Source organism: Perca flavescens, chromosome 4, assembly GCF_004354835.1.
Source record: "Perca flavescens isolate YP-PL-M2 chromosome 4, PFLA_1.0, whole genome shotgun sequence".
NCBI lineage: Eukaryota > Metazoa > Chordata > Actinopteri > Perciformes > Percidae > Perca > Perca flavescens.
Window position 1 is genome coordinate 37123137 of NC_041334.1, and position 13002 is coordinate 37136138.

At 41.6% G+C, this 13002-nt stretch overlaps 1 protein-coding gene across 2 annotated transcripts; it reads right to left on the reverse strand.

The window, feature by feature from the left end:
• Positions 1–15: 15 nt before the first annotated feature.
• Positions 16–13001, reverse strand: mybl2b (v-myb avian myeloblastosis viral oncogene homolog-like 2b). 2 transcript variants are annotated; one of them, XM_028575705.1, is made up of 15 exons: positions 12947–13001; positions 11551–11647; positions 11359–11430; positions 10592–10684; positions 9412–9632; positions 9184–9316; positions 9037–9096; positions 8661–8873; positions 7087–7359; positions 6855–6997; positions 5652–5751; positions 5463–5573; positions 1379–1495; positions 1159–1290; positions 16–1061 (listed from the first exon to the last, which is right to left on the reverse strand). In XM_028575705.1, exons 2-15 carry the CDS (start codon positions 11626–11628, stop codon positions 933–935), a joined length of 1875 nt encoding a protein of 624 aa, XP_028431506.1. In that variant the 5' UTR covers positions 11629–11647; positions 12947–13001; the 3' UTR covers positions 16–932. The 2 variants fall into 2 exon arrangements, with proteins under 2 accessions (XP_028431506.1, XP_028431505.1); XM_028575704.1 differs by lacking the exon at positions 12947–13001 and adding an exon at positions 12081–12386.
• Position 13002: the final 1 nt, after the last annotated feature.

Consider the following 13002-nt stretch of genomic DNA (forward strand, 5'->3'; position numbering starts at 1 on the left):
TAAGAGAAAAGTGTGTATTTATTAGACATTGGTGTTTTATTAAATCTATTAACAAAATGCTGTATCATAAAGTAAAAACATACAACTGTAAATATGTACAAACAGTGCCAAATAACATAATACTCTTTCCATCAACGGTGGTACAGCTTCCATGCCTTCATTACATTGCAATTACATGGATACTGCATGACAAACAACTTTCCTAAGTGTATTGATCACTGTTGCATCTCAAGAAGTAGTCAAGAAGTCACGTTGATGGATTGTAGAAGTGTGCTGCAGTCACGATTACATTTCTGGCGGACATGTAATTTCCCCCCTGAGGTCCTCACTTTTAATGTGTATTGGCATTTTATGAATCTAGACACAAGCTAAACTGATTTTTTCCAAGCAAAATGTTCACTTTCTACATATACCCATCATCTCTAAATGCATTACTGATCAACATGTCTAAATTGTCTCCCTATTCAAGTTATTCAACACAACTGAAGATATGAAGGTGCAACCTGAGTCTTTGTACTCTTTACAACTTTAAAAAACAGTTCAATTACAGACATATTATGCAATGTAAAACCATGTCTTTTCAGTGATAGCAACATAGCCGTGATTATTTTTTTCAATTATACATTCACTGTTCTTTTCATGTTTAAGTGACAATACAATGACATGTGATTCATAACTTGTTTTTTTTTTTTAAGCCTTGCACAAGGCCCTTGGAGTGAGACTATATCTAAAAGCACCATTATCTCTCAAATTATTGATAGGACTACATATTGTCAGTGTTTCGATTGCTAATGACTTGTTCAAAAACATTGCGAAACCTCTGTTCCTTTTCTCCACCACAAATTACAACAGCAAAAAAGTACAGGGAAAGTCGGCAAAAGCAACATTAAGTTCTGCATGTGCAACATGTTGGTGTAAAGATGAGACGTGTCTCAGGACAGAATCAGAGCCCGGTTGGGAGCGCGGGATTTTAGTGAGCGAAGGTAGCGTCTCGCTTTCTCGGTCATTATGAGCTGGTCTTTAGTTTGTCCACAAACAACCGTCTCCCATTCTTTTGACATCTGGAGAGAGAGAGAGAGAGAGAAAAACAACTCCATGTTAAAATACTCTTCCATTGATGAGGTATCCATTCCTTTTAAGGTTAAAGGTGGAACGTACCGGAACTGGGGGCACCGTGCTGGGAAATATGTCATTGTCACTAGGTCCCAAAAGGAAACCCTGATCCAAAATATTTTCATGCCGCTTACTGCAAAATGACGAGGAGTTGAGACAAACTATTACCGGTTCTTCCTGTGGTGGAAAGACGGAGGACAAGAGAATTAGGATTTGTCAAATCTACCGACAGGCTAATAACTCAGTTAGACATCTTTTTTGTTACCTTAATGGTGTGTTTGGCTTCAGCTTTGTTGGATTTGCGTTTGGATGTAGGCATCACCTGGCAGTCCATGACATCTAGGGCCAATGATTTCCGCACTTTCTTCATAGGAGGCCGATGCTGGGAAGAAAAAGAAAAAACACAGATCTGTGTAAATAGCTTCAGCAAGAATACCAATGACGAAGTACAATCTCTGTGTAAAATAAAAGCGATAACAATAGGTCCAGGCCGCATTTTTCTATCCGAGCCCGGCCCGTGTCCGACAGGCATTAAGATATTCATGTCCAAGTCCGTTTTTTCCTCATACGGACACATAACGTTTGTTTCTGTGGAAAGCTTTTATTAAGCAACTGTAGGAAGGCATTCCGAAATGTCGACAGATGAGCGCATCAGCCCACACGGGGCAACAAGCGCACGTTTATTACATAAACAAATTTCCGCACACAGGGCGATGGATGTTAGGGTAAAAAAACCGAACATTTGCATCAAGTGAAAAAGGCCCATTGGCTACCTACATAAAAACCTGTTTTGAATTTAAAATGTTCAATGCCTTATCACGCTGATGTGACCGAGGCTGACCCGAACATCATTTCTAAATATCTGTCCGAACCAGGCCCGGCCCGTCGGGCATCCATCCTCTATTTCAGTGTTGTTGTCCAGCGTGGAAGCTAAAACATATTAGGTATAAGCATTCTTCATTTGGCAGTGGCAGTAGAAGCCTAGAAATATCTGGTTGGAGGAAGTGAATAAACGCTCCTGTGCAGCAGTCTGCTGACCAACAGAGGAAGACTGTCATCTAACGCATGGCTCCAAGGTGTGAATTTGTAAACATAAAGCTGCATGGAACGTTCCCAGGCAGTCAAACTTTCCAACATTCTCCTTCTACAGACAATCTGAATGTTTTAGTTTAACACATACATTGCTACAGGTACTTGATCATAAGCACAAACTATCATATAAACATTTGAGAAGTCACACTTAACCTGCTCTTCAATATCTGCAAAATCTTCTTCTAAGAGTTAAATATCCATCTTTAAATGCATTAGATAAAGGAGTATGTACTGCAATACTTGCTATAGTTATAAAGTAAAACACTGATAGGGTTGCTGGCATTCATAAAGCTACATCTCCCATGACTTTTTTCCATCACGGCAACACATATATTATACATAGCATTAACCGATTCTCCCTTATTGATGATATCCAGCCACGGTCTATTCTTAAATCATATTTCCAACTTTTTAGCAGCAGCCTCTGATGTCTAAAAATGCCTATTCATTGTTGATTTCAACGGCTCACCACTCAACTAGCCTCAGTCTTAACAGAGTGGTTGGCAATTTATCGGGTGAAATCCTTCAGTGGCGTTAATTAAAGGCCACCAAAAACAGAGATAATAAAGGTCCTATGACATGCTGCTTTTTGGATGCTTTTATATAGACCTTAGTAGTCCCCTAATACTGTATTTGAAGTCTTTTATATAGACCTTAGTGGTCCCCTAATACTGTATCTGAAGTCTCTTTTATATAGACCTTAGTGGTCCCCTAATACTGTATCTGAAGTCTCTTTTATATAGGCCTTAGTGGTCCCCTAATACTGTATTTGAAGACTCTTTTATATAGACCTTAGTGGTCCCCTAATACTGTATCTGAAGTCTCTTTTATATAGACCTTAGTGGTCCCCTAAAACTGTATCTGAAGTCTCTTTTATATAGGCCTTAGTGGTCCCCTAATACTGTATTTGAAGTCTCTTTTATATAGACCTTAGTGGTCCCCTAATACTGTATCTGAAGTCTCTTTTATATAGACCTTAGTGGTCCCCTAATACTGTATCTGAAGTCTCTTTCCCAAAATTCAGCCTTGGTGCAGAATTACAGCGAGTCCCACAATGAGCTTTCCTTAGGATGTGCCATTTCTGTGTCTGTAGCTATTGAGGATGATATATATATATATATATATATATATATATATATATATATATATATATACACATATATACACATATATACAGTGGGGGAAATAAGTATTTGACCCCTTGCTGATTTTGCAGGTTTGCCCACTTACAAAGAATGCAAAAATCTACAATTGTAATCATATGTACATTCTAACAGTGAAAGACAGAATCCCAAAGAAAATTCCAGAAAATCACATCATATGAATTTATTAAAATTGATAACCATCTGATGAGGAAAAACAAGTATTTGACCCCCTGGACAAACAGCAAGTATTCTGGCTCCTACAAGCCAGTTAGTCTTTCTTTAAGACACAGCCCCAATCCGAACCAATTATCTACATCAAATACACCTGCCTCACCTCGTTACCTGTATAAAAGACACCTGTCAACACCCAAACAACCAGCATCCAACATCACCACCATGGGCAAAACCAAAAGAGCTTTCTACGGACATCAGGGACAAGATTGTTGATCTGCACAAGGCTGGGATGGGCTACAAGAGAATCGGAAAGCAACTTGGAGAGAAAAGATCAACTGTCGGTGCAGTTATCAGGAAATGGAAGAAGCACCACACCACCGCCAACCTCCCTCGGTCTGGGCCTCCACACAAGATCTTGCCTCGTGGGGTGTCCCTGATCATGCGAACGGTGAGGAATCATCCCAAAACCACAAGGGGGAACTGATGAATCAACTGAAGGCAGCTGGGACCACAGTTACAAAAGAAACGGTTGGTAACACATTACGCCGTCATGGATTGAAATCCTGCAGTGCACGCAAGGTCCCCCTGCTCAAGAAGAAACATGTACAGGCCCGCATGAAGTTCGCCATTCACCACCTGGACGACTCAGAAGAGGCCTGGAAGAAGGTGATGTGGTCAGATGAGACCAAAATAGAACTTTTTGGCCTCAACTCAACTCGTCGTGTTTGGAGGGCAAAGAACACCGAGTACAACCCAAAGAACACCATCCCCACCGTCAAGCATGGTGGTGGCAACATCATGCTTTGGGGGTGCTTTTCAGCCAAGGGGACGGGACAACTCCATCGTATTGAGGGGAGGATGGACGGGGGCCATGTATCGTGGAATTCTGGACCGACATCTCCTTCCCTCAGTGAGAGAGCTGAAGATGGGTCGAGGATGGGTGTTTCAGCACGACAACGACCCTAAGCACACGGCCAAAGCAACAAAAGAGTGGCTGAAGAAGAAGCACATCAAGGTTCTGGAGTGGCCTAGCCAGTCTCCAGACCTGAACCGATTGAAAATCTTTGAGGGAGCTTAAAATTCGAGTTGCCAGGCGACAACCTCGGAACCTGAATGATTTGGAGGCTGTCTGCAGGGAGGAGTGGGCCAACATCCCTGCCGAAATGTGCACAAACCTTGTCACCAACTATAAAAACCGTTTGACATCTGTGCTGGCCAATAATGGCTTTTCTACAAAATATTAACATGCTGTTTGTCCAGGGGGTCAAATACTTGTTTTTCCTCATCAGATGGTTATCAATTTTAATAAATTCATATGATGTGATTTTCTGGAATTTTCTTTGGGATTCTGTCTTTCACTGTTAGAATGTACATATGATTAAAATTGTAGATTTTTGCATTCTTTGTAAGTGGGCAAACCTGCAAAATCAGCAAGGGGTCAAATACTTATTTCCCCCACTGTATATATATATGATCGTTTGAAAGCCATGATGTCTCTCTCTCTCTCATGGGTGGGCCAAATTCTCTGGGCGGGCAAAGCAGAGAAAGGGGATGTAACCTTGCTCCTTACACCTATCACCATTTCTAGCCACTGGGGGACCACAGGCAGGGTGGGGGAAAGCATATTAAATGTTAAAAAACCTCAAAGTGAAATTCTCACATCATGGGACCTTTAAATAAACAACGATATTACTTTTTATTTAGCATCCATATCTGGACATACAGAGTGAATTACATCCCCTACTGTTGGGCAAAGTTGTGTTCATTTTTTTAAGTAGCTTGCATTCTTACAAATGCCAATGAACCTTTTAATGAGGTTCTCTTTATGTTGTTACATCATGCTGGCTCTATATGATCTTGTACTAATATGTATAAATGTTACGGTACACAGGTTAAAGGATTAAAATAGGTGTTAAGTATTAAAGTTGACTTAGTTACCATCGTTTTGCGTCTTTGCTCTGGCGGCGTCGAACGCATAACAACCAAGTCAATCCCAGAGTCTCTCAGGATGACCTCATTGATGTCGTCTTCAAGGTTAGGAGTCTGAGGCTAAGATTACACAGCAGAGAAATAGTGTTAATGCAGTGTTGATAAAACTACTGAGTGAACTCACTCACAGATACTCACCAGAGGCTGCAAAGGCCCGTACTTCTCCATGGCATTTTTGAACGGCGTCGGAGTTCGTGGGGTCGTACAGAGCTCGGACTTGTGGTTGGGTGTAACAAATCTACATGAAAACAAAATGTAAACACTGAGACTCAAAAACCACATCCAATATATCAAATCCTTTTTAATCCCTTATCAAATCGCATTAGGTTCAAAGATATCGATCAGCCGTTGTTGGCTGAGAAGTCAGAAACAGATTTAGTGGCAGCATAATTCATGTTCACAACCTGTACCTACAACCTCAAACTTCAGCATCTGAACATATGAAATGTTTATTAAATGTGTCGGACACATTTAATGAACAGCTGTAACTTAATGTACACCACGAGCAGCATACTCCAAATCCTGAAGGCACTCAGAACTATGAAGTTGATCAGATTCAAATGGTGTTATGAATCAAAGTTTAACGGGAGATTTCTCTAGAGAAGAGGCACCACTCTGTTGGTCCCTGTCCAACTGCTAAAACAAATATGATCTTTGTCCGACAGCAGCTGCAAGAGAGCACATTAAGCAGCGAATAGACAAACTTCATTTTTTTGCCGTTTCTGAATTAACTTTAATAAGCTACAGCTGATTGAATTTTTTTAAGATTATTTTTGGGATGACATGCAGCAAAGGGCCGCAGGTCAGAGTCTCTACCAACTGAGCTAACCCGGCCACGATGCCTGTCCTTCTAAACAGTTGGCTAAAATGAGAAACCTATTACCATTACGTTTTTTATTGCTCTTGAGTGAGAATGAGGAGAGGTAGGAGGTTTGATAAGCTATTGGAACTAGAGCTGGGCAATATATCGATATTATATCGATATCGTGATATGAGACTAGATATCGTCTTAGATTTTGGATATCCTATGGCATAAGTGTTGTCTTTTCCTGGTTTTAAAGGCTGCATTACAGTAAAGTGATGTCATTTTCTGAACTTACCAGACTGTTGTAACTGTTCTTTTATTTGCCTTTACCCACTTAGTCATTATATCCACATTACTGATGATTATTCATCAAAAATCTCATTGTGTAAATATTTAGTGAAAGCACTAATAGTCAACACTACAACATCGTTGCGGTATCGATATCGAGGTATTTCGTCAAAAATATCGGGATATTTGATTTTCTCCATATCGCCCAGCCCTAATTGCAACCCATCGCTAGTTAAGAGAGCACTCACGCTGAGTTTTCCTTCTGGGTGAGGGGGGTCTTGTCACGCTGTAGCGGTGTAGTAACCAAGGCTTTCTGGCTGCACACTGGCGTGGATGTGAGAGACGGGTTCTCCAGGTCATGAGTGTCCTGCTTGGTCCACATGTTGAGGAACTAGAACAACACGTGCGTTAGTTAACGGACTATTCAACGCAACATCATGAGCAGCGCCAAAGTCAGTGCTGCAGGATCTAATAACTTACTTGAGACGGAGAAAAGGGCAAGATTTTGACAGGAGTGCTCTTGGGAGTCATGGAGTTATTGGCATCAGGAGACAAGGCGATGCGTCTCCGGCTTCGGCGGTTCAGTATGGAAGGCGGCGTGACCCCTCCAGGAGAGATGGGGATGAGTTCCCCCTTGTTGCCTTTGCTCAACTCTTGCAAGGCGCTGCCTTCCAGACGAAACTGGTGGCGCTCTGGGCTCGGACTGTCCTCAGGCAGGTCAAAGGCTGCTAGGTTGCACCAGCCATCGAGGTCCTGATAGCAAAAGAGACATTCTACTTAAGGACAATACAGTCTCGGCTGTGTAGAAAGTGTCCCTGTGGTACTCTTCAGTTTGGGGATCCTACTAGTTTAAAAAGGTTGAAGGAATCTGAGGCACTCGAGAGGGTAATGTTTAAAAAGCCTTTATCGCTTTTTTAAAGCGCAGCTGATTGTTATATATACATACATACAGTATATATACACTTTTTTTTATCTGTATATTAGGGCTGCACGATATGACCTAAAATCTAAATTAATTGCACATTTTACCTCGATAAATGAACTATAATTAAAAAAAAAAATTAAGATTCGACGACGGACACTGCATTAAAAAAAATAAAAATAAAAATGTTGTATAAAATTTCAAAAAAAGGGGCCTGGGTAGCTCACCTGGTAGAGCGCGTAGCCATATAAAGAGACTCAGTTTCTCGACGCAGCGGCTGTGGGTTCAACTCTGGCCTGTGGCCCTTTACTGCATGTCATACCCCCCCTCTCTCCCCTATCAAGTCTATGCTGTCCTGTCGGAATTAAAGGCCGCCCGAGAGCACACCAGGCAGACACACAGCTGACAACCTGCAGGTGGAGACAGCCTCGGGCATGAACGCCACGGGCCGCTGTGGACTTGTGTCAGTCCCACGAGCCGTTTCAGGAAAGGGGCTGCATGTGTCTGACAACGCACAAAACATCAACACCGGTACAAGCCGACGGCTGTCCGCGGACACGGAGTGCGGAAAGTGTGTCACAGCCTCCCGGACGGGTGAACTAAGACTCCGTTTCCTGCTTGTCGGTCAACGGTTAATGATCGGTTAACATTTCATTTCATTGTGCTATCTTTTGGAAGGCTGGCTGCCAAAAATCGCCACTTACTAGCTAATTAATAAGCCTGAGGTAAACGATAGCTAGAAGTAAACAGAAGGTAGTGGCTGGTGGCTGGTGTGTGTGCCAGTGTTTGTGTGTGTGCGTTTTGCCCATGTTAATTCCGGACCCTGCACAAGTAGTAGAATGTTTTTAAGGAGAAAGTAGGCCTATCAACAGAAATAAATTATCGTCATGGGAATAATACGTTGATAACAGCTTCAAAATTTCGATGTTAATACATTTTCGATTAATCGTCCAGCCCTACTGTATATAACTGAACTTTATATGCAACCGTACTATTTGTCATTGGTAGAGAAAAAAAAAAAAAAAAGTTGCAATGCAACAGCTGAACTGGGATTATCATCTATTGCATCCTGTACATGTTTAAATCACATCTTATGCGGGGTGTCTATTTGTTGGTTATTGGGGGTACTCACCCCATCCACCATGTCCAGCACTTCCTTCAGTGCCGGGCCGGTAGGGGACAGAAAGCCAGAGCTGTCCACCACCCAGCTGGTAACGTTCATTTCTCCTGTAGTGTCTGCTTCGGTCTTGGAGCTTGAACTGTCCTTAGGAGAGGAAGCAGCCTTGGATGGCCCTGCTTCGCTGGGTTCGCCTTTGATCGAGGCAGAGACAGGCGTTTCCTGCAACTGGTGGAAAATGTAGACATTTATAATAATACTGACATTGAAAACGTGATTACTGTCGTGTAATACAGATAATCTTTCCATCCACTGACAGAAATGCAACTTATCAAGCCACCACGTACCTAAATTGTGATATTTTTTCAAATCGATGAGATTGGTTGCTTACCAAAGGAAGCGTTTTCTGATCCGGGTCCTTTTCTGCACCGTCTTGAGAGCAACTGGGCATCTGTGTAATTAAAAAACTGAATTTTCCATGCTGTTTGCACTTTACAAAACTACATCCAGAAGAGAACATCATGAAAAGATAACCCACCTGCACATCTTTATTAACACGGGCCAACAGCTCTTCAAGTTCATTCGGCCTAAAGACCTCCCCAGCATAGAAGCCCATCTCTAATTTGCGTTTGATGGTCGAATTCCAGTGATTCTTCACCGCGTTATCCGTTCTGTGAACAAAAATTATAACAGGAGTCATTTGGAGAGGGTTTATTTCCACACACAAAACGCAGCCCCTGAGCTGACGTGGATGGAGAGTATTTACCTTCCAGGGAGCAGCTTGGCGATCTCAGCCCAGCGGTTTCCGAGCAGGCAGCGAGCCTTGTAGATGATGAGGTCCTCCTCTGCTGTCCACGACGACTTCTTCACATTGGGATTGAGGTGGTTGTGCCAACGCTCTCTGCACTGCTTCCCCAGTCTGCCCTTCAGATGCTTGGCTACCATGGCCCACTGTTTGTTGCCGTAGAGATTTACAAGCTCTATGACCTGAGAAAACGAATGCATCTCAATTACAACTCAACTAGTACACTGGACATACCAGGGTCTCCCCCAGAGAAGTTGTTTAGCCCGGTGGCGAGCGACCGGCTGGGGCCATCAGCATTATGCTGCGTTCTAGACACAATTTTTAGCCCGTAAGTTACAACTTCAAGTCACGACTTGGTAGCGTCCCAGGCAACGTCACGACAAACCCTTCTAGCTAGCAGCTACCTAACGTTGACCTTAGCTAGCGCTAGCTGATAATAGTGATTTCTAGCTGGCGACATATTTTGGGCTTCATTTAATAAACACAACCTGTAGTAGTACACAGTCGTGTTTATTATATTGATTACAATGTGCGGAATAGCTTTACGTTGCCTATTTATGTCTATTTATTTCTATTTCTCACTGTTAATCACCGGCGTCTGTACAGCATCAACAGGGGTCCCCATTGTTGTTTATGTGTGTGTGTGGGACGTCAAAAACTGTAACTGGGAGTACAACCGTCTGGTACCAGTTCACGGGTAGTAAGTTACGGCTTTGACTGCCGCTCCAGGGCACTTTCACTGGTAGAAGGTGATGAAAACACGAGTTACGGGATGCCTGGAACGCAGCATTAATGTAGAGCCCAAACGTTTCTGTAATAACAGAATCATGGACAGAATCGCAAAATTGAGAATTTAAAAAAGCTATAAGACAGATTCCATAGGGCTACATTAAGTCGGTGCTAAAAGCTAACTGGAGATTTGAAAATATGAAGTTTCCAACCACGCTGCCCACTGTAACTAGTTTTAAAAAAAATGTCTTAAAAAAATACATTTAAAAAAGAATTCTCATTGGGTTAGGCCTGGGGGGGCAACTTGTCCCGGTGTGCCACCAGGCTTGCAAAAAACTGGGCGAAACCCAGCATACCGTTAGCAGCAAGTCAAATTTTACACCCCTGCACTTCTACCTATCGAGTCACTTACCTTCTCATCCTCCTCTTTGGTCCAAGGGCCTTTAACCAATTCTGGATCCAAGACCTTAAACCAACGGTGCTGACACTGTTGTTCAGTGTGATTCTGAGCAAAACAAAACGTGGAGGAAAAAAGTGGAAGAAGCGTCAAAACTCTGAATGAGATTTATGTCGACATAAAATAGTCAAGGAGTAGGGTTGGGTACCGAAATCAGGTTCCACTATAAAACCGGTTACTACGCAAAGTAACATCAAAATGAATGATAGTCAATTGAATGCTAACGGCAGGTGATGGCTTGTTAGCATCAAAATGTCTCCATAGGAGGTACGATTTGCAGATGCTCGCTTACCCTCTTGGTGCTTACCTAGACACTGTGCATGTGCGACTCCCAACAAAGATGGGATAGAAGTGTGATGTCTGACTCTGTAGCTAAAACAGAGAGCTCAACACACAGGGTGAAAAGAGGAGCTGCAGCAATGTGCAGTACAACAAATACATGGTAAATTTTGAAAATTAAACCATGTAAACATATTCTGGTACAACCTCAAAATACAATTATGAACCTGAAAATGAGCATAATATGGGCACTTTAAAACATTAATATATTGTTAAAAAAGAGCCTTTCTTTGATGTCCTTTTTCAAGAATTGGTTTAGGAATCGGAATAATTTTAAAAGTACCGGTTCGGCATGGGAATCGTAAAAATCCAAACGATACCCAACCCTACCTTCCCCATTAGCTTATTATCAACAAGAACGAAAAAAGATAAATCACACTTACAGGTATGTAGCCGGCAATGTATTTCCAATCATTGGATCCCAGTTTTGGAACCAGCACCTTGAGCTTGTCATCCTGTAACCATAAACAAATAAGCACGTTCATGTTCCCTGTTCTACTACAGAGCCATTGTTTACTTTGACAGGGCCATTGAGACAACATGCAAACTACAGGGAAATAGGTCATGGTAATCACCTCTTCTTGTGTCCATTTCACCTTCACTTTCCCACCGTCTCTCTGTTCTGCTACATCCGAATCTGTGTCCTGATGCATAGCCTCCTCCCCATCCTCACTGAGAGAGAAAAATAATATGATGTGCACTAATAAAGCTGACAGTGGACGCAAAAGCCAGCCACTGACTGATCCGCCCTTTTATGGTGTGGCGAGAACGACTTGGTTATCAGGTTTATTTCTCTGGTTAACGTTAACTACCTCATATACATTACACTGCTGTTGTAAAATACTGTTTATTTGCATTGCTGTGATTTAATAGGCAAAGTTTCTGGCGTTAACGTAAAAATAAATAAATGACCCCTAGCTGTTTATCGTGATTCTACGCAAAAGGGCGGCACAGACGAGAGTCCGTCAAGTGAAAAGATTAGGTCTAAAAGCAAGCCTTTTACTTTAGCCAACTGAATTATTTTTATAATGTAACATTAAACCCATGCGTGATAAAAAATAATAATAAAGAGTAACGTTACTGCTAACAAAGATCAACATCTTACCCGCGCGGCCACCAAGACATTTCCCTCTGTTTTTGTTGTTTACGGTCAGGCGGTGATTTGTCCTGCTGTCGTTGCACGTCATGTGCATGAATATTTGGTATAATATAGCTGTATTCCGCGTGCTTATAGTTTTTATGAGACGGCTAGGAAGGAGGCTCGGTGCTGTTGTTGAACGGTAACTTAAAGCTTGTAACCAGCTGGAGAGGAGCGCCAGGGTTGTCCGCGCTCCTGGATTTCTATCTCGCGCCTAGAAACCGGATGGTGACGTAGCTGCGCACTAGATGTGCGCATAGGGTCAAGCAGCGACACAGGAAACTTCCAATGGGTGCTTCAAAATAAAATGTCCCAATCAAACTAAAATTTCAAATAGCATGATTAGACTAATCTACATCGGACGGGGTTATGTTATTAGATTACCTCCACATATACTTTTACAAAAATAGTGACAAGCTAAATCCTGTACTTTGTCATGTATAAAACATAAACCCCATTATAATTATTTTGTAAAAATTGAAAAGCCACAAACGAAAACAGGTCATTGTAATACTGATTATAATTATAAAACAATTAATCAAACGGCAAGTTCCAACTTCTGAAATGTAAAAAAATATGTCCTTCTTCTCTCTTTGTTGTTTCATTGGTTTTGCAATTTTGAGAGTATCATCTTGAGCTCTGGGAAATTGTGATGGGCATTTTATTAACCTATGGACGAACTAAACAAATAATGAAAGAAAATAATCAATACATTTATTGATATTGTAAATTATTCTTATCCTGAGTACAAAAAAGTAACCAGGAAATAGCATTTCTTTTACTAATCTTGTTCAGAAACGAAAATATATATAATTAGAATTACATTTATTTACATATTTAATTTAAAAAAGTAAAAACGACAAAAATGTGTCTGCAGCTTCACCAGGCT

Coding starts and splice junctions, on each gene's coding strand:
- mybl2b (XM_028575704.1), bottom strand. CDS start 12,100: ATGTCTTGGTGGCCGCGCGG. Junction 9,097..9,183: donor GTGTTAATAAAGATGTGCAG/GTGGGTTATCTT, acceptor TTAATTACACAG/ATGCCCAGTTGCTCTCAAGA. Junction 5,574..5,651: donor ACGGGCCTTTGCAGCCTCTG/GTGAGTATCTGT, acceptor GTGTAATCTTAG/CCTCAGACTCCTAACCTTGA.